This window comes from Phocoena sinus, chromosome 8, assembly GCF_008692025.1.
Source record: "Phocoena sinus isolate mPhoSin1 chromosome 8, mPhoSin1.pri, whole genome shotgun sequence".
NCBI classification, from domain to species: Eukaryota; Metazoa; Chordata; class Mammalia; order Artiodactyla; family Phocoenidae; genus Phocoena; species Phocoena sinus.
In genome coordinates this window covers 98,755,436-98,777,157 of record NC_045770.1, presented here as the reverse complement: position 1 = coordinate 98,777,157, position 21,722 = coordinate 98,755,436, and the positions used below count along the sequence as shown (strand labels likewise).

Below are 21,722 nucleotides of genomic sequence, written 5' to 3'. Positions count from 1 at the left end.
ACTGCCGACGGTAAATAAATTATTTAATTAAAAAAAAATTTTAAACAATCACACTTGATCTTTGGTTAATGCTTCCTTTGCCCAAAAATCTAACAGATTAAATTCCCCCAAATAACTTAAGTGCTGTTTAAAATCAAATTCTCTTAAATAATTCAAAGTAAAGTCACAAAAAAAAAACCCTATAGGAGCAAATTCTCCTAAACATTTAAACACTATTTATAAAACATGATTGATTAAATGCTCTTAAACATTTTAAACTACAATCACAAATTTAATGTACCTGATTTCCAAGCCCTTCAAGTGCCTTCATAAACATTTAAACAACTCCTGAAAATTACTAAATCAAAGTGTTTATTTTTGGTAAATCAAATGTTCTGCATTTTAGCAGAGTCTAATGGAACATAGATTTAGTTAATTCAGTTTAGCTAATCATTCTCCATATTTCAAGTCTAATTAACTAGACTCTCTTAATTGTTTCAAGCACCTTCAACAGTAGGCAGATACAATATGTATATATTCAAATATGTATTCAAGTTCATATCAAATAGTATAATTGTCACATAAACTTGTCATCTTACAAATGGATCCTACACACAATTATCAACGCAGGGTGCAAAGCATACACCCATCTGAAAAGACTCATCCTGAGACTCCACAGCAACTGGAGTTACAAACGATCATCCAAGATTCAAGATGAGCATTGTGGACTCAGTGATTTGGGCTACGACTTCAAGACTGGGAGAGGGGAACATGGGTCTTCCTCCCTCGAGTGTTCAGCGCATCCTTCATGTTAACCAGCTCCTGTAGTCAGGTTCTGCTGCTATGACCAGGTACCCCAGGCCCCAGCTTCCAGTGGTATTGAGTTTCACAACCCAGTGCATCATCTTTCAATTCTACTCTTACCTAATTCTTTTTTTTTTTTTGAACATTTTAGTTTAAAAGAATTTAGACTTACAGAGGAGATATAAACATAGTACAAAGAGTTCCTGTCTACCCTTCGTCCATCTTTCTCTACATGACCACAGTACAACTGTTGAAAATCAGAAATTAAGATTGGTGCAATAGGGTTAACTAAACTATAGGTTTTATTTAGATTTCGTCAGTTTTTCCACTAATGTCCCTTTTCGTTGTTGTCCCAGTCTCTAAATCCAGGATACCACATTGTATTGAGCTGTTAAATTTTCTTAGTCTCCTCCAATCTGTGACAGTTTCTCGGTCATTCTTGTCATTCTTGCTGTTGACAGTTTGGAGGCATACTGGTCAAGCATTTTGTGGAATGCTTCCCGATTTGGGTTTGTCTGATGTTTTCTCATGATCAGGTTGAAGCTATGGATTTCTTACCCAATTCTTATAAACATTCTCCAATGTTTGTCACCTGATTTGGGCAAGTGGAATTCCAAACTCACCCACCTGGGTAGTAACTACCATTTTTGCAGCCTGATTTGCCTTGATAAGACTCTGTATGTTCTATTTTTTTTTTTTTTTTTGGTCATGCCATGTGGCATGCGGGATCTCAGTTCCCCTAACGAGGGATCAAACCCATACCCCCAGCAGTGGAAGTGCAGAGTCTTAACCATTGGACCGCCAGGGAAGTCTATTGAGGGCCAACATTGTGCCAGTCCCTGGAGATACAGCAATGAACAGAATTGACAAAAATGCCTGGCTTCACGGTTCATGCATCCTAATGTCAGGGCAGAGATCATAAACTGATCAGTCACGTGTACATAGCATGTTAGGAGAGAATCAGTCCTACGAGGAAAAAAAGATCAAACCGAGAAGAGGAATAGTGAGTGCTGGAGTAGGAGAGAGTTTCCTTTAAATAGGGTGCTTAGCGAGGGCTGCACAAGCAGGTGACATTTGAGCCACAGCTTAAAGGAGTAGAGAGAAGGAGCCACGTGGCAGCTAACTGAAGCAAAGCGAGGGTAGGAGCCAGTGAGCACAGAGGTCCTGACTCATGCCTGGCGTGTCCTAAGAGGAGTAAGGAGAGACGTGTAGCTAGAGCGGGGTTAGGGAGAGTGGGGAGAGGAGGAGAAGAGGCCAGAGAGGTGAAGAGGGTGTCAGAGTAGTGGTGAGCCTAGCAGAGTGGGCTTTGAGGGCCACCGCGAGGGTTCTGACTTTCAGGTGTTAACAGAATCACCCTGGCTGCTTCTCATGAGAAAGAAACAAGACACCAGCTAAGACCAGTTGCAAAATAACCCAAGCGAGATAGGATGGTGCCTCTCAGAAAAGGGGGGGAAGTCAGTATACCTTTTGAAGGTAGAGCCAAAATGATTTGCTGAGGGATTCGATGAGGGGTCGTGGGGGAAAAAGGTCCAAAATGGCTAGAAGGTTTTGGCCAAAACAACTGAAAGGATTGAGTTGACATTACCTGAGTGGGAAGACTTTCTTATCTAATTATAGTTAATTTATATTCATTCATTGACATGAGGCACTGTGATAGATATCAGGGTACAAATTATTGAGATATTAAGTAACTCTCCTCCTACTAGGAGTAAAAAAATGCAATAGGAAAGATGGATGGGCATTTTTTTTAATTTTTATTGGAATATAGTTGATTTACAATATTGTGTTAATTTCTGATGTACAACAAAGTGAATCAGTTATATATATGTGTATATATATATATATCCCCACTCTTTTTTAGATTCTTTTCCCATATAGGTCATTGCAGAGTATTGAGTAGAGTTCCCTGTGCTATACAGTAGGTCCTTATTAGTTATCCATTTTATATATAGTAGTGTGTATAGGTCAATCCCAATCTTGCAATTTATCCCTCCCTTTCCCTTTCCCCCTGGTAACCATAAGTTTGTTCTCTACATCTATGACTCTATTTCTGTTTTGTAAGTAAGTTCATTTGTATCATTTTCTTTTAGATTCCACATATAAGCGATATCATATAGTATTTGTCCTTCTCTGACTTACTTCACTTGGTATGATAATCTCTAGGTCCATCCATGTTGCTACAAAAGGCATTATTTCATTCTTTTTTATGGCTGAGTAATATTGGATGGGCTTTATGTTAAAATATGGTGCTATTAATTCAACTAAAGGAGTATTTGTGAAATTCAGGGGAGAGAGGAAGGGAACAGACCTCTAAGCTGGATTTGGAGAGACCCAAGGACATTCCAAGAAGAAAATGTTGAATTTGTGAAGACACAGACATTTGCAATAACATTGTATGTTTGTAGAAGTAAGTTTTTCAGAATTGCTAGAGGGTAAACTGAGAGCAGGGGAGCATGGAGGTGTTTCAAAGAGAACATCTAGCAGATTAAAGAATTTAGACATTATCCTAAGAGAGACAGGGAACACTTAGCACGCAAGCATGATTGTGACATCATGGGATTGCTGTGGGATCTGGAGAACAATCTACCACTCAGATACACGTGACTTTTCACTTGGAGTAGATGTTAAAGGCTACCTCTTCGATGAGAATGTTATTATTTCTCCATTCTTGTTTCTCCTCCTCTTCTTCGCTGTCATGCGAGAAACACACCAGTTCAATGGCCTGGGGTCAGAAGCACACCACAGTGAAGGGATTCATCCTGCTGGACCTCACAAACAGCGCAGACCAAAAACAACTCAACTCCTCTTTGCCATCTTCCTGCTGATCTACTCTGTGACTCTGGTGGGCAACCTGGGCCTGATAGATGTGATCCACGCCAGCGCCACCCTCCACACCCCCATGTACTTCCTCCTGGGTGTGCTTTCCTTCCTTGACATCTGCAGTGCCTCCGTGTTCACTCGCAGGCTGCTGATCAACTTCGTCACCACTGACCAGTCCATCTCCTTCGTGGGCTGTGTGGTCCAGACGGCCCTCATGATCCTCCATGGCACAAGGGAGTGTCTGCTTCTGGCCATGATGGCCTATGACCGATTCGTGGCCATCTGCCCCCCTCTCCTCTACCACACCATCATGTCCAAGCATTTGTGTGTCCGGCTGGTGGTGGTCACCTATGCTGCTGGGGTGTTCATTTCAGCTGTTCAGACAGGGAATGCCTTCATCTTGCCCTACTGTGGTTCCAACATCATTGATCACTACTTCTGTGACATCCCCCTGCCATGCTCCAACCGGCCTGCTCAGAGACAACCATGGCCAATGTCATCTTGCTCATCTTTTCTGCCTTGGTCACTGTCCCCACAATCTCAGTCATCTTGGTCTCGAATGCGTACATCCTGGTCACAATCTGTAGGATGAGGTCCTTGGAGGCCCAGCGCAAGGCCCTCTCCACCTGTGCCTCCCACCTCACTGCCCCCTCCCTTTTCTATGGGTCTGTATTCCTTGTATATGTCCAACCCAACCCTGAAACTGCCTCAGCCTGTAACAAGATCCTCTCTGTGTTCTACACCATTGTGTTCCCCATGCTGAACCCACTGGTCTGCAGCTTAAAGAATAAAGATGTCAAGGCCTCTGCACAAGTTAGGGTTCTTAAGCTAAGCAGAAAAGTAATTTGTTAGAAAAGTATGTGGTAGCCATAAGATAGAAGAGAAGCCTAGAGAACCCCGCCAGGACGAGAAGCAAGGCACAGCTAAGAGCCTGCCACAAGAGTAGTCTGTGCAGGATAGCACCATAGGAAGCATCACCTCTGGGCACTCTCCATGGCTGCAGCTAGCACTGCTGCCCCAAGCTTTCAACACAACTCAGCTGCTGGACACAGCCACCTGCACTAGCCACAACACCTCCCTCTATAGCATCCAACTGTGTATCATCTCTAACTGATCCTAGACCTTCCCATCATTCCCTGAAGCTCAAGTCCTAAGCAGGAGCTTTTAACTGTCTGGTAACGTAGCTATTCTACATCTCTTGATATATTAACGACATCTAGCATGGATATCTTACATCCACTGAGCTCCTACATCCATATTTCTGCTGTACAAAGCCCTGGGAGGTGGAAATAGGACCTTCTTTCACTTCAGAAGTGGGAGCTAGATTCTATATTCTTCCTGTCTTGAGAGTTCCCACATAGAGCAAGGATCATTGAATGCCAAACAGTGAAAATGACATATTTCAACAGGAGAAACCTTCCCTACAAGGCTCTACAGGGAATGTTGCCCTTCTGAATACATGATATTGGAGAAATAATGCATGTGGTGTTTGAGTATAGGAAGGAGACAGTAGTCACTCGACTTTGTGGGAGAGAGTGGAGGCTCCAATTCGCCAGGGCCCAAAAGGTGCTCTAAAGCAGTAATGAGCTATTATCTCTATGTAAATGGCCAATTAAACAAAATTAAAGGCTGAAAGACCATACAACTTTCTTCAATCAAAATCAAATTACCTTTATGTTTTTAGACAAAACCCTACTTGTATTGTAACAGAAATCAGTCTTACTAATTTAAGAGTGGGGGAAAGGAGGTGGAATTTATTGTGAAACCCAGATGTCAACTGATGTTCAGTATCTTTTGGGGATTCAAATAAAATTGGCTTGAACCCTGTTCCATGTATGGTAGTGTCCCCACATTCCTGCCAACCCGGGAATCCTAGGTAACAGGAGATGGGTTGTAAATGTGTTTTATGCTTTGCCTGGTTACCTCTAACTCTGAGTTCCTTAATCCACTGAATTACTTCAGTTTATGAATCAGCCAGGGAGGGCGAAAAAGCATGGGATTAAGAATGTGGATGGGGCTTCCCTGGTGGCGCAGTGGTTGAGAGTCCGCCTGCCGATGCAGGGGACACAGGTTCGTGCCCCGGTCCGGGAGGGTCCCACATGCCACGGAGCCGCTGAGCCTGCGTGCACGGAGCCTGTGCTCCACAACGGGAGAGGCTACAACGAGAGGCCCGCGTACCGGAAAAAAAAAAAAAAAAAAAAAAAAAAAGAATGTGGATGATATAAATGGGGAAGAGGGAAAAACAAAACCTGACCATCTTAGATCCTGACGGGAAAGAAAAAAGGGGAGTATAGTCAGGTTGGGTTAAGGGCAATACAGCTGGGCTTGAGGCCTGTGAAGAAGACAAAGAAGCAGTTGCATCTCCGTCAGATAAATCATTCACCTGTAACTTCACAGATGTCAAAGTGAAACTTTTTCCTAGAAAACTAATTAATCCATGGCTGAACCTGTTGATCAATTCTTAGTGACGATATTGGAATCACCTCCCGGCTTTATGTACAGGTTTGAGGTCATTTTTCTTAACATACTGTACTAGGCTTCTCCAGAGAAGCAGAACCAACAGGATATATATGGATAGATAGATATAAGAGGAGATTTATTATAGGAATTGGCTCGTGCAGTTATGGAGGCTGAGATCCGCAATCTGCCGTCTGCAAGCTGGAGGACTAGGAAAGACAGTGCTGTAATTCAGTCTGAACAAAAGCCTAAAAACCAGGGGGCTATCGATGTAAGTTGTGGTGAGATTCTGAAGCCTCGGGAACCAAGATCAGCAATATCTGAGGGCAGGAGAAGATGGAGGTCCCACAGTTCAAATAAAAAGAGCAAAGTCACCCTTCCTTGGCTTTCTTGTTTAATTCAGGCGCTCTACCGACTGGATGATGCCCACCCACATTGGTGAGGACCATCTTCTTTACTCAGCCTACCGATTCAAATGCTAATCTCTTCTGGAAACCCCTCACAGACACACTGAGAAGTGTTTTACAACTATCTGTGCATCCTTTTGTCCAGCCAAGCTGACACATAAAATTAACCATCACACATGCTAAGGCTAGAGCAGGCTCCAGCCGGTCCCCTACCACCTCCGCAATACTCCATCTCAGACTCAGGAAGTTAGGAACTGCAGTCTTTTCATGAAAAGAAGCCATTTGCTTAATGAGAAAGTTTTCTTTAAATAATAATTTCCCTTAGGGCCAAGGAGACGCTGAGGACCAGGAACTGGAGAAGGGGAGGTGCCAACCCCTCCTTCACTGCCCTGGTAGACTCAGACTCTGCTTCCTAACTTCACCAGTTCCTGAGCACATGTTGCCAACAGCCCTAGGCAACCTAGTCACAGACTAAGAAATGAACACGTTCCCCAAAACTTGACAGGTGAGTAGCCTAAGAGGGACGGAGGGAAGACAAGGCAGAGGTGTGAGCGCAGACGCAGCTGGTGACATGGCCAAGTTTCTCCAGAGAGACAACGCATCCCATTCCTTCAGCCCCCCCACATACTGCCCTCTCCAAATGGAACCCAGCCCTCTCCTCCCCTCTCCCTTCACCTAAAACCATCTGGCATAGAACCCAATAGGAGTCACTGGAAGGTTTGTTGGAAATTAAGTCAAAGTGTTACCTCTCTCAAGAGCATTTGAATTAGATTTTTATTTACACATCTTTAGAGCACCCAGAGCCCAGCCAGTACCTGAAGATCTAGAACTTTCCATTGGGTGGAAGTGAAGCCAAAGGTAGGGGCAGATCAAGCCACAGGCGCTAAAAGGAAGACCAGTCTGTGGTCCCAGAGAGGCAGCCAAAGCACTGGGCTACAATGGATCACAGTCCAAGCGAACAGTCAGTGTTGAATGAGTGTTTACCGTTACCAATGACTGGCTCCAGCACCTGAGAAAAATTGGTCAGCCTTGCTGGGCCTCAGGTCTGTCCTATGTAGAATAGAGATGATCCCTAAAATCTCCTGTTTACAGATGGAAAGGGGGGATAAATCGTTTTGAATCTCCTGGATGTTCATCTTGTTCTCAAGGCTCTCAAACTCATTTAAACTAACCCTAAAAGTCTTTGGGGGAGGGACATTGTAATGAAGTGGGGAGTCGGCCCTGGCACTGGGATCTTCGGTGGAAAACTCAAGCTCTCCAGCAGCTGATAACTTCACTCACCAAGCATAATGTCTCTCCAGACATCACTTCCAGGGACAACTTGGGGCAGGATGGAAGGAGCCAAAATTAGATAAGACAGGGGCCTTCCCTTGGAGAAAGAATCCAAGACAGTCTAAGGGCATCTCCAACTGGAGCTGGCCAGAGGAAACTAGTATCTCAAGGAGAGGGAGATGGACAGATATCCTTCAGAAGATTCATGGATCCCGCTAGGGTGTGGCCACCCTGCCTTCTCCACAGGATCCTGAATACTGTCCACACCCCCCACCAGTGTCATAGACCCCGTTTCATCCTTACCCTCTCCGGGACCTCAGAGAAACTGGCCAGTCCCAAGAAGCTGAGTTAGATGGGAAGCAAGCCTGGCTCGTAGGCAGTGTGTGGATAAGCTCTGTAAAGATGAATTTGCTCCATGGAGGGGTACCAGTCAATCTCAGACCCCATTCTTCTACTCTAAGATGCTCATAAAGTATGATGTTTAATAACTTGAGAGACTGAAGTTTCAAGGCCAGCCCTCCAGAGTCATTATCACCCAGAAAACTCTATGCCCAGGAAACACTGTGTTTGTATCTGAAGCAGGACCTCAGGGTCCGAACAGGGCAGCTTCCCTTGGGTGTTACTATTGCACCCAACAGACAGTTTGCTGTTCTACTCACACGCTCTTTGAAGCTCAAACCTGCAATTCCTTATAAAAATGACCCAATCACTCAATTTACAAAGTTGTCAGTAAACAAGTGATGTGAGCAAAATTGGCAGGCTCTCAAACTGTGCCTTAGAAGACCAAAGCAAGAAGGAAGACCAGAGACAGACTTGAGGACTTATGGGCAGGATGGGATGTTTAAAATTTCTTAGTGGTTCCTATCTGACATCGCTGCCTTCATGCCTCTCCCCCTTCTGACTTCCACAGTCACAAGACTTGGGCTCAGACATTCAGCCCAAATGTGGGTCGCTGCCCTGGCAGCCCCAGCACTGAGTCTCCACAGTGGAGCTCCTGGGGGAAGCCAGAGTTTTCACTCAGTGTGATCACCACAACCCATGGTTAAAGCCAACTCACTTGCCGTGCTCACCCCTCATTTCCTCTTCCCCAGGCTTAGCTGTCACTGAGAAATCACATGTTCCTAAATACAACCCAGAGCTATTGGGTAATTAATCTACCTCCTTAGCCACCCAATCACTCTCCCAAATTTCCTTCTTTCTCTTTCCCAATGAACCAGAAATCCTGAGACAGAAGACTGTAGATTCATGAGAGCATAAGGTGAAACAGAAGCTACATGGGTCATGGAATCAGACAGGACTGGTGTCTGAATCTGGTTTTGCCATGTACAATCTAACTTAATCTGTAAACAAGAAAGTTGTGTAAAGATTAAATACTTGGGCTTCCCTGGTGGCGCAGTGGTTGAGAGTCTGCCTGCCGATGCAGGGGACACGGGTTCGTATCCCGGTCCGGGAAGATCCCACATGCCGCGGAGCGGCTGGGCCCGTGAGCCACGGCTGCTGGGCCTGCGCGTCCGGAGCCTGTGCTCTGCAACGGGAGATGCCACAACAGTGTGAGGCCTGCGTACTGTAAAAAAAAAAAAAAAAAAAAAAAGATTAAATACTTATATGGCAAAAGGCTTAGCATATAGCATGGTTTAGAGTAGATGACCACTTGATACCAGCTCCCCCACTTCTTCTAGGATTATTCATTCTGGGCATTAAAAGGGCATTGGCTGCTGGTATCAGTGATGTGGTCATGCAAAATCGCATCTTCATCTTGCTCTTCTGTGGCTCCAGCATCGTTCATCAGTACTTCTGCGACCTCTGCCTCTCTGCCTAACCTCCAACTTACCTGTGCTGACCTTGCCAAGGCTGAGGCCATCCTCTTCCATTGTTCTGCTTACCCTCTCCATTGTCACTGTCATCCTAGTCATGACCAGAAGGATGCATCCCCTGAAAGCCCAAAGCAAAGCTCCCTCCATCCGTGACTTTCATCTTACTGTCATCTCCCTCTTCACTGGCACCATCGTGTTCATATAGGCTCAGCCAAGCTCTCGAAGTCTCAGAACGATGGGCTAAACCCTGAGGTCCTGTAGCAGGACAGAGCCAAGACAAGTACTCAGAGCTTGCTGAGCACAGTAACTCTAAACCAAGGATGAGTCAAAGGCCAAATACCAGGAGAAGAACGATAAGATTTCAAAACCCAGGTCAAGATAGGAAAGACAGCATCAGGAGTGAAATCAGGGTCAGACACAAATCAGGGTCAGACACAAAGTTAGACCAATAGGTGGTACCCTTGGAATACCCAAGGTATTCCTTGTCCTTAAGGCCATTGGAAGTCAAACCTAACTTGTGAGGAGCCAGACTCAGAAAGGGGTATTTCAGATCCCTCCAGACTCCTGCTTATGTACAAAATATGTTTGGAGTTAAGCTTCTTTTAAAGACCCATCGTCTCCTATTCTGGCACCTGACCTTGACCTCTCCTCCACAGCACAGCTCTATTGCCCCTGATAAGAGACAGTGGCCAAAGACAGCACTTCAGAGGCTGCAGTGAAGCGTACTCTGTTCCAGGACCTGTTTCCTCACCAGCCTCCTTTTTTCACGAGCTCTCCACTCCCAGGACAGCGTACAAACACAAGCACATTTGTCACTGGGACGGTGCTGAATTATTCCCACCGTTGCTATCTGGCTGTGTATCTCGCTTCCCCAACTGAACTGCAGGCTCTCTGAAGCAGGAACAAAAGCTCCTATTTCATTTCATCCCCCACTGAGCCTAGCACGGTGCTGGGTAGTTAATCAGGGCATATTAATTAAGGCATATGTATTTATATATATTTCACCTCTTCCTCTTTGGATTTTAGGCTTTTAGACAGCAGAAGATAAAAAGAATACCAGTTGTTATTCTATAAGGCTCGGGACTTTATGAAACACTCTGCTCCCTGAAGGAGGCATTTGCCCAATAACGATCATTAATAGCTAATATTTACTGAACATGTATTACGTGCCAAGAATTCTGGGAGGCACCACATACACACTATTTCATTTAACCCTCATAACAATTCTATGAGTAGATTATGCCTATTTCACATATGAGAAAATTGAGAGTCCAAGAAATCTAGGGTCAAATATAGTTCAATGGCAGATCCAGGTCCAGCTGATTCCAAAGCCTATGCTCTACTCAAATGTCTAAAACCCCTTGGGTTTTTGCAGAAAAGTATACAAGTTTACATTTCTACTGCTTCCAAAAAATCCAGAGAACTTCTCCCTATTTCCCACCAAGGCCCAGCTTTTCTGTTAATCCCATAGAGTCTTGACTCCTACCAGGAGTTTTCAGTTCCTACAGAGCACCTTAAGAGCCACTTGGAAGAGGAAAAAAGAAATGGGACAGAAGGGGCAGGAAAAATTAGGAAATGAAAGGGCCCTTGGTGCCACTGCTCTGGCCCCACTCCTTTTGCCACAAAAGAAAGCCCCAATTTCCTAAGCCAGTTACCTCTCCGTCATCCCCTTCCTGAGTTACATCTTAATGCTAGTGTAGAGTTTCTTTGTGAGTCACAACAAATAATGAAGCCACTTTTTCTTCCAAGGCAAGTCCATGCTGGTTTCAAGAGTGGACAAGCAGTGATTCACTGATTGAATCATAAATGGGGAGCTTGGAGAAGGAATGACGTTGCTTAAAGTAGCATCTCTCCCCCAAATCAGAGAAGGGTCTATTGAACCAGGACCTCAATTTTTCTTTGTGCAAAAGGAAGTATTTAGAAAATATGATCTAAGGAAGGTCACTTCCAGTCCTGATATCCACATGAAATCTGAACCCACTTGGCAGTACCAATGAACCTTTGTATTGATAAAACATATACTGATGGGGTAACCTGCCTTACAGGTAATGTAACTCTGCTTTTCTTCTCAATTATCAGGTGGCCAAAACAGAAAGCAAAATGGCTCCCCCAAAAACAGGAAGCAAAATGCTCCCAAGTCACCCTGGGTAAAGAATGGATTGTCAATTGATAACTCTTTGAAACACCACCAGAAAACCTGTTTCTTGGCCAAAGCTAAGTTTATTAGACTTACTATAATAAGAGAGAATACAGAATCTTAGTGGTTCTCAAAAGGAGGAAATCAATGGAAAATATTTATAGATTTGGGGAGGTCTGGATTCAAGTGGTTTAAGGCGGATCTTCCACATCAAGGAGCAGATCAGGACGCTGGACAAAGTCTGTGACATTATAGTTTAGGACTGACAGAAGGGGGAAGGGCCTGAAAGCAAATCTTGGTAAGTAAACTACTGTTTGTTGAGAAAATTCTTTACCCAAGTGAGTGATCTATAGTCTTAATAGGAGAGATGTTTGCCTAGAGAAGCAAACTATTTGTTCAGATAAATTGGCCTGCAGGAACTTCATGAAGCAAACAGTGAAGTTATTTATTGGTTTACAATCACATCTTCCTAGGCCTGAATTTCTGGGAGCAATCAGCTAAGTCATGTTGCCAAATAGGAAGTCTCAGCTCTCGGTCCCAAGAGATAAACTATGTGGATATAGATGATCTCCAAGCTCAAGTTCAATTTACTTTTTTTAAACTACCATGAGACTCTATTCTGTTCCCATGGAAACTGAACTTCATCACCTCACTTCCTCCCACCAGTGACATTAAGCCTGGGCTCTAATGCTGTGTGTTTCTCCCATCTCACCCCACAAAGTGAGCAGAGATAGTTAATAGAGAAATAGTTTCAGCTGAAGAAGTGCTCATATCACTTGTCAATCAGGCTTGAAAGAAGGGGCTTGTATAGAACCTGCTACTAAGAACTAGAACCTCCTCATGTTAAAAAAATGAATTGTCGTAAATGAGTCATGGGGACGTCGTAATGCACAGCATGGTGACTATAGTTAATGATACTGTCTTGCATATTTGAAAGTTGCTAAGAGAGTAGATCTTAAACATTCTCATCACAAGAAAAAAATTGTAACTACGTACGGTGACAGATGTTAACTAGACTTATTGTGATCATTTCTCAGTATATACAAATATTAAATCATTGTGTTGTACACCTAAAACTAATAGAATGTTGTATGTCAATTATATCTCAATAAAAAATGTTTTTAACTGAAAGTCAAAACAGTTTTAGAAAATTGCCTTAGGTCAATTAGCTAGATGCTGGCTCAGTAAGTGTGAAGAAAGGACTTCTCAGAGGAAACAGGAAGGAGCCTGGACCGAGAAGCATGGACCATCTGAATTAGGAGAGATGAGGTAGAACTGGGGTTACAACCAAGAGAAGAAGTTTGCCCTGGAAGAAGATATCAAGCAGCTGAGGCTGCTGTATTAACAGACAACACCCAAATCTCATTGGCTCACAGCAGCAGAAAGTGTATTTCTCACTCGTGTTCACGTCTATCATGAGTCCGTAGTGAGTCTGCTCCCTTTCATTCCAAGATTCAGGCTCATGTAAGAGAAGTCCCTATATCCTGGACATGGCTGGTGTCACAGCAGAGGGAAGAGAGGGGATATGGGAGACCATGGGGTGGCTCCTGAGGCATGTATGCTCAGAGAGGGCACAAATCACGTCCATTCACACGCACGGGGCCACACCTAGTGATGCGGCCAAGCTTAATTTAAGTGAGGAAAGAGAATGGATAAGAATTCTTATCCGAGAGCCCCAGGGAGGAGCACTGACTCTTAGGCATCATAATAAAATCTAGCACAATGAAGGAGACACTGCATTCACGAGTAGAGGGCTGGCAGCATGAAGGGGGCGTTTGCGGGGTAGATGCATCAGACACCTTGTGCAGGTTGGGATGCGGCACAAAAGTCAGAGGACTCAGCACTGTTTCACTGCGAGATTCAGCAGGTCTTCCCAAGTGAATAAACCCCCTCTTACCTGCAGGAAACATGGGCAATCCAGTCGCTCACCTGCTGTGACTCTCTCCCAGATCTGTAGTCTAGGGACTGAATTTCTTTTACCCAAACAAGTCATTTGCTTAACAAGGCCTCTTGCTTTATGAGGTGATTTCCCCTGGGATTGTGGAAACCCAAGGTGCCAGAGTCCCCAAGGAGTGAGCCAGTGTCTTCCTTCCTGGCCTGGGAAAAGCAGTCTTTCTATACCCTGTTCTCACTGGACTTGGCCCTCCAGCGCCCATACCTGAGGGTGTCTGCCAAAGTTATTTATAACAGTGAAAAGTTGGAAAATACCTTATTGTCAACCCAGGGGGACAAGTGAATGATACCACGCATACACAATAAAGAACATGCAGTGATTAAGTACAATTATGTAGACTATTACTTATTGATTGATATAGGGAAATGCCCATGGCATGAGTGAGAAAGTAAATGACGGAATAACTTATGTAGTATAACGCTGTTTGATTCTGTTTATGGAAAGTCATGGTCATGATTGCATTGAGAAATTTATAACACGAACACTCACAATGTCCACTTTCTGTGGTGGCAGACGTTAGATGATGTTCTGCTCTCTTCTTGGTTCTTTTCTGTGTTGTTTAAATTTTTTTACAACTAGCGTGTGTTATTTTTACAAAGACAATAGAGCTATTTTGTAGGTGGGAAGAATTATGTTGGTTATTTTTAGGTGGAGAGATGTAGTTTCAATACTGTTAAGTGAATAAAGCAAATATGATATAATCCCATTATTGTATATTTACAGCAAATATACATGCTTGTTTCCCAGGGACATTCTGAGGATCAAAGGAAATAACAGTTGGGGAAGCCACATCTAGACCATCAAAGAGGGCACATATGTTGATGTCATTATCACTTTTACTCACTTCTTGTGAGACCTGGGGATTATGTAGACTTGTGCCCCTGTGCACATCTCGGCCTTTTGAGTCTCAGTAACCCGAAGACAGGCCCACCAGGGATGGGCACTGTATGAAGAGCATCTGTCCTGGCATTTGATGGAGAATCCCTGCTCCTCAGGGGTTCCCAGACAACCGTCCCCAAGACCTCTCCAGCATACCTTGGAGACAACCTGCAGTTCTAGGACTGCTCCTGGGAGGACCAGTCACGAATTCCCACTGGCACATTTCTTAACTCTAGGGGTCATGATGAAAAAAACTAGACGAAACTTAAGACGGGAGTCTTCCCAGCTTTGTTACAACTGGTTGAGAAGTTCTCTTGAGAAAGCTGATCAGGGGCAATTAATGAAAAGGGGAGAGGAACACCCCAAGAGGTCTGCAAAAACAAGGCTCATGGATGGATGGTCTCCACTCAACCACAGGTAAGCAGGCTGAGAGGTGGAATCCTAATACCAGTAAGGGCTTAGATTCCTTTATCCTCCCTTTCTCATGAACCATGCTCACACCATTCAAATCTGATCAGCCCCTTCACCGAGGTGACTGGGAAAAAATTGGAGCTCAGAAGCAGTGCACAGTAAAGTTGAAATTAATTTCCTTAGGGTTTTACCCAGGGACCTCTTGGCTTTTTTTTATTTTTTTTAATATTTGGCTGCATCATGTCTTAATTGCGGCACGCGGGATCTACGTTAAGGCATGCGGGAATCTTTCCTTGTGGCGGGCAGGCTTCTCTCTAGTTGTGGCGCAAGGGTTCCAGAGCACGTGGGCTCTGTAGTTTGCAGCACGCAGGCTCTCTAGTTGAGACACGCAAGCTCAGTAGGTGTGGTGTGCCGGCTTAGTTGCCCTGCGGCATGTGGGATCTTAGTTCCCTGACCAGAGATGGAACCAGCGTCCCCTGCATTGGAAGGCAGATTCTTTACCACTGGACCACCAGGGAATTCCCAGGGGCCTCTTGGCTTTTACTGCTCACATTCTATCCTCACTTTTTTTTTTTTTTTTTTTTTTGCGGTACGCGGGCCTCTCACTATTGTGGCCTCTCCCGTTGCGGAGCACAGGCTCCGGACGCGCAGGCTCAGCGGCCATGGCTCACGGGCCCAGCCGCTCCGCGGCATGTGGGATCTTCCCGGACCGGGGCACGAACCCATGTACCCTGCATCGGCAGGCGGACTCTCAACCACTGAGCCACCAGGAAAGCCCAAATGTTTATTTTTAAAAGGCAAGGAATAAATAGTACCTGGACTAACCCTGGGGGTCTGAAAACTCCAGTTTCTTCACCCATTCACTAAAGCTCTTTCTATCAAAAGAAATGTATTTATTGGGAATTCCCTGGTGGTCCAGTGGTTAGGACTCCTCGCTTTCACTGCTGAGGGCACGGGTTCAATCCCTGGTCAGGGAACTAAGATCCCACAAGCCGTACAGCATGGCCAAAATTAAAAAAAAAAAAAAAATTATGAAATTAGTTGAGACTCCAAACTACTGATCACTGTACTTTACACACAGATACCAAGCAATTAAAGTTATAGCCAAAAGTGGCAAGTTCCTGTGCCCAAGGCAAGAGCAGAGGTGTCAGAGAGAGAAGCGGAACCCATCCTTGGCTCTGTAAGGTATCCATGGGAACAGGAGATCTTCAGAAACTCTCAGGGACTTTCTCATCTTGAGATGACCTCCACCTTCATGAGCCACCCCTCTTCTGACCTTGATAAGTCTTCTCTTTTCTTTCATGTCAGGACACTTCATTCTCATTCATGTACTCTCATTGCCATGGCAGCCCCTCATCAACATCTTAGCAGAGGAACTGGAGGGGGCTGTCCTTCTGCTTTCTCATCCAGGAATTTATTATTGTGAATCCAGGTCCTCCAGGGTTCAATCACACCCATTGTTTCAGCCAACTCACCCCTTAACTCTATCAGTGTGCTAGAGATGAGTGAGCCCAGGTCATGGAATTATTGACGCGACAGGCCAAGCAAAGCACCCCTGCCAGCTTCCTTCTGGTTTTCTCTGTGCTGAGGTCTTTAAGGACCACAATAACTAACATCTCTCCTCTCTATGCTAATTCTGAACCAATTAAGAGAGATGAGGTAGAAGCAACGCAGACAGAGAGCAAAATACCACCTGCATCACTGATGCAACTTGGTACTGCAGGACATGACTCATCCTTGTAAGTGGTCTTCTTAAAAATTAGACAGACAATGACCTAGTTTTAAGGTCTACATTACGGAGAAATAGAGCAGAGCAGAACCTGTGCTTCCAATGAGCAAAGCAGAGCTCCACGCATTCAGTGCCTTATCCCAAACCCATTGATCACAAAAGGCATCCCTCCTCCAGGAGAAGAGGGGGTCAGGTGTATTACACAATGGATATCCCTCTTTAAGAAAGGAAACACCATGAGCAGAGAGGAAGCAACCCCACTGGTGCTCTCCATAGGTAAAATCTGTACATACATTTTTATATTTCAAGAGGCCAAGTTGCCAATAGATACTGATAACACAAAGCCCTATTACCAGCTTTGATCAGACGCCACTTATTTCTAGCTGTCCTGAGATACTCTGAAGAGGCCCTGCCTTATTCCTCCTTTGTTCCCAGCCTCATCCAGATGATACAGAATTCCAAACATTTAACAACCAGAACGCCATGGGCACCAATCAGAACAGATGCTCCAACAATCAGAACCTACACTCAACCAATCAGAACTGATGTCCAACCAATGATGTCCAACCAACGACAGAAGGCCCTGGCCAGTATCCCATACAAGGGCTTCCCCTCAGAACAGCAGCCTTGGTTATCTGAAAACCCAAAAAGCGACGATGCTTAGAGGCAAATTCTTGGGAGCTGAGAAAACTTACATAAACATGTGGGCTCCTCTGGGGAGGTTAGGTGTGTGAACACTCTGACCTGTGCTCTCTGGTGAAAGAGCTCACCTCCGGTTCAGAACCATGCCCTGCACTGGACCCCAATACCACAAATCTGGCATGTCCTACTGCCTTCAGTTATTTATAGCTAAAACACAAGACTTTGGTTCTTTGGTCATGGTTTTGTCGAACTGGAGTTTTCATATTTAATGTAGCTGCCTATTCTCCCATACAAATATTTTTCTTAGTTAGTGGTAAATAATAAATGACTTTGTTTTAATTTATTGTGTTTAATTTTCTCCCCTTGGATTATTAGCTCTGTCAATAGAGAGAGATCTGAAAGCCCAGTCTCAGGGATTTCCCTGGCAGTCCAGTGGTTAAGACTCTGTACTTCCACAGCTCCCTGGTCAGGGAAATAAGATCTCACATGCCATGTGGCATGGCCAAAAAGAAAAAAAAGAAAGTCCAGTCTCCTGACAACTGCTCAGGAGGCCTGTACCAATAGCCAGGAGTGTCCCCAGCTGGGTGTATTAGTGTCCTAGGGCTGCTGTAACAAAGTACCACAAATTGTGTGCCTTAAAACAAGAAAAATACACTCCCTCGTATTTCTGGAGGCTGCAAGTTCAAAATTAAGGTGTTGGCAGAGATGTGCTCCCTCAGAAGCTTCAAGGGCTGGATCTTTCCTTGTCTCTTCTGGCTCCCAGAAGCCCCAGACATCCTTGGCTTGTGGCAGCATCACTCCAACCTCTGCTTCTGTCTTCACATGGCCACCTTGCATCTGTATCCATGTCTTCACATGGCATTCTCCCATATCATCTCCTGTGTCTCCATTTTCTTTTCTTATAAGAACACCAGTCATAGTGGATTGAGGGCTCACCCTAATCGAATATGATTCAACTTGATTACTTCTGCAAAGACCCTATTTACAAATAAGGTAACATTCACAGGTACCAGGGGTTAGGACTTCAACAAATCTTCCTGAGAGATACAATTCAACCTACAACACTGGGAGAAACCACTGCTCTACTGAGTCACCTTATATTAATGATGACATTAGGCCTGATTTCCGTGTCCCTGGCCTTGGGGACTAGTACTGTTGGAGCCTTTGTCCCCAAATAAATTACAAATTAACACTTTCATGTATTCCCTCTCTGGACCAACATACCGGCCTCCAACACTCACTAGTGATACCATTTTTCCATGGAACAGGAAATTTGGAGAAGAGAAAATTATTATAACTATATAATAGACATATGATTGTTACTTGGACTGAGTTCTAATCCCACGTTCTTTATGTACTAGCTCTTTTACCTTGGACAAATTGATACTCTCAGTAAATATAAATGGACATAATGTTTTTTTATGTTCTATACATTTTTACAATTTATTTTATTGAAGTATTGTTGATTTACAATGTTGCATTAATTTCTGCTATATAGCAAAGTGATTCAGTTATACATATATATACATTCTTTTTCATACTCTTTTCCATTATAGTTTATCACAGGATATTGAATATAGTTCTCTGTGCTATACAGTAGGACCTTGTTGATTATCCATAGTTTGCATCTGCTAATCCCAAACTCCCAATCCATCCCTCCCCTTGCCCTGTCTCCCTTGGCAACCATAAGTCTGTTCTCTATGTCTGTGAGTCTGTTTCTGTTTCATAGATAAGTTCATTTGTCATATTTTAGATTCCACATATAAGTGATATCATATATTATCTGTCTGTCTCTGACTTACTTCACTTAGTGTGATAATCTCTAGGTCCATCCACGTTGCTGCAAATGGCATTATTTTGTTCTTTTTTATGGCTAACATTCCATTGGATATATGTACCACATCTTCTTTATCCATTCCCCTGTCAATGGACATTTAGGTTGTTTCCATGTCTTGGCTATTGTGAATACTTAAATGGGCATAATATTTAAGTGAGAAAGTATTATGAAGTTTCAATAGCTGTTTAGGAAATGAGTTAGCACATGACTCACAGTAGGTGATCAATTCATGCCAGTGTCCTCTCCCCAGTTCCTCTAGCACTGCCCATACTGGGGGAATTAAAAGAGCTTCAGACACTGACCCCAGAGTCTGCCTCTAGGGTACAAGCATGTCTTACCTGGTGTCTCTGCAGTGACAGGGGCACCACAGCGAAGAACTGCACCCGCGTCACCTGGCTCCTCCTGCTGGGGCTCACACAGCAGGCAGGGCTCAGGGCATCCTCTTGGCACTCTTCCTGTTCATCTACTCAGTTACCCTCACAGGCAACCTGGCCATGATCACCCTGATCCACGCAGACCCGCAGCTCCGCACGCCCATGTACTTCTTGCTGAGTGCCCTCTCCTTCATAGACTCCTCCTTCTCCACGTTAAACACCCCCAGGCTGCTGCAGAGCTTCCTCACCTCAAGCCAGTCCACCTCCTTTGCAGGCTGCCTGGTCCGGATGACCCTCATGACTCTCCACGGTACTGCTGGGTGTCTGCTCCTGGCCATTAAGGCATATGACCGATTTGCTGCCATCTAACACCCTCTCCTCTACCACACCAGCATGTCCCAACGTCTGCGTGTCCAACTGGTGGCAGCCGCCTATATAGCTTCTGTTGCCAATTCAGCTTTACTGACTGGGTACATCTTCAAGCCGCTCTTCTGTGGCCCCAGTATCATTAACCACTATGTCTGTGACATCCCCCTTGTGCTCCAGCTTGCCTGTGCAGACGTTGCCAAGGCTGAGGCCATTGTCTTCTCATCTTCTGCCTTGATTATCCTCTTTACCATCACCGTTATCCTGGTCTCCTATGCCTACAGCCTGGTGACTATCTGCAGGATGCATTCCCTCAAGGCTCAGAGCAAAGCACTCTCCACCTGTGCCTCTCACCTCGCAGTCATCTGCCTCTTCTACGGCACCATCACCTTCATGTATGCACAACCAAGCTCTCACAGTTCCATGGAACAGAACGAGGTCGTGTCTGTCTTCTACACAGTGATCATCCCCATGCTGAACCCTCTGATCTACAGCCTGAGGGATAAAGATGTGAAGCCTGCTCTAAAGAGGGGATGCCTTGACATGCTGCCTTCCTAACAGAGAGTGGAACATTCTATCCTAAGCCATACCATGGTAGAGACAACATAAAACCTGAATAATGTTAACACTTGGATAGAAGGAATTATGTGCCAGCACTATTTTAAATACCTTTCACATATCAATCCATTTAATCTTCACAACAAGAGGTTGAAATAAATACTATTATTGTCCCTAGGAATCTGAGGCACAGAGAGGCTGAGTAACTGGCCCAAGGTCACACAGCTAATAAGAAGCATAGTCAGAATTTGAATCCAGGCAGTCTGGCTCCAGAGACCATGTTCTCAACCAATACATTATATTGTCTTTTTCTGATAAGTGCACCTTATAAGCAGACAATGGGCACAGTTATTCCTAAATTCCATATGTCATAAGGAGGGGCTAGATAATGGAATTATAAGGTGGTATGGGCAGAATATGGACTTTGGCACACCTGAGTCATGCTGCCTCTGAGTGATTCTCTCTTTAGTTAACTGTGTGATGTCAAGTCAGGGTACACAACCCCCTGACCCTCAGGTTTCCCAACTGAAATGGGGCACTAACACCCATCTCAACTGGTTATCGTAAGGTTCCCATTAAGATAAAATGGGTTTACGTGGGGTCTGGCACAAACAATTATTCAGATGATTGTGTTCTTTTCTTCCCTGGGGAAACCTCTCCATAAAACCAAATTCTTGTACATCAATGTCTTTTAAGTGTGAGACCGTATCAGATAAGCTAAAAGGTCCTACTGTATAGCACAGGGAACTATATTCAATATCTTATAATAAATCATAATGAAGAGGAATATGGAGAGGGCAGACAGCAGAAGCAAGAAGAACTACAATCCTGAAGCCTGCAGAATGAAAACCACAATCACAGAAAAATAGACAAAATGAAAAGGCAGAGGATAACGTCCCAGATGAAGGAACAAGACAAAATCCCAGAAAAACAACTAAATGAAGTGGAGATAGGTAACCTCCATGAAAAGAATTCAGAATAATGATAGTGAAGATGATCCAGGACCTCAGAAAAAGAATGGAGGCAAAGATCGAGAAGATGCAAGAAATGTATAACAAAGACCTAGAAGAATTAAAGAACAAACAAACAGAGATGAACACAGATCATGAAGAAATAAAAGAGGAAATCAAAAAATACCTAGAGATAAATGACAATGAAAACATGACTATCCAAAACCTATGGGATGCAGGAAAAAGATTACTTAAGAGGGAAGTTCATAGCAATACAATCCTACCTCAAGAAACAAGAAAAATCTCAAGTAAACAATCTAACCTTACACCTA

The 21,722-nt window shown here is 44.2% G+C and overlaps 2 protein-coding genes across 2 annotated transcripts; both read left to right on the top strand.

Annotated features, from left to right (window-relative positions):
• Positions 1 to 3,322: 3,322 nt before the first annotated feature.
• LOC116758390 (olfactory receptor 1009-like) lies at positions 3,323 to 4,455 on the top strand. The gene is given in 2 exon segments (XM_032641197.1): positions 3,323 to 4,051; positions 4,054 to 4,455. Coding segments are annotated over 2 exon segments (1,131 nt in total).
• Positions 4,456 to 6,226: 1,771 nt separating this feature from the next.
• LOC116758389 (olfactory receptor 476-like) lies at positions 6,227 to 20,440 on the top strand. The gene is given in 5 exon segments (XM_032641196.1): positions 6,227 to 6,331; positions 6,464 to 6,498; positions 19,496 to 19,572; positions 19,575 to 20,067; positions 20,149 to 20,440. Coding segments are annotated over 5 exon segments (1,002 nt in total).
• Positions 20,441 to 21,722: the final 1,282 nt, after the last annotated feature.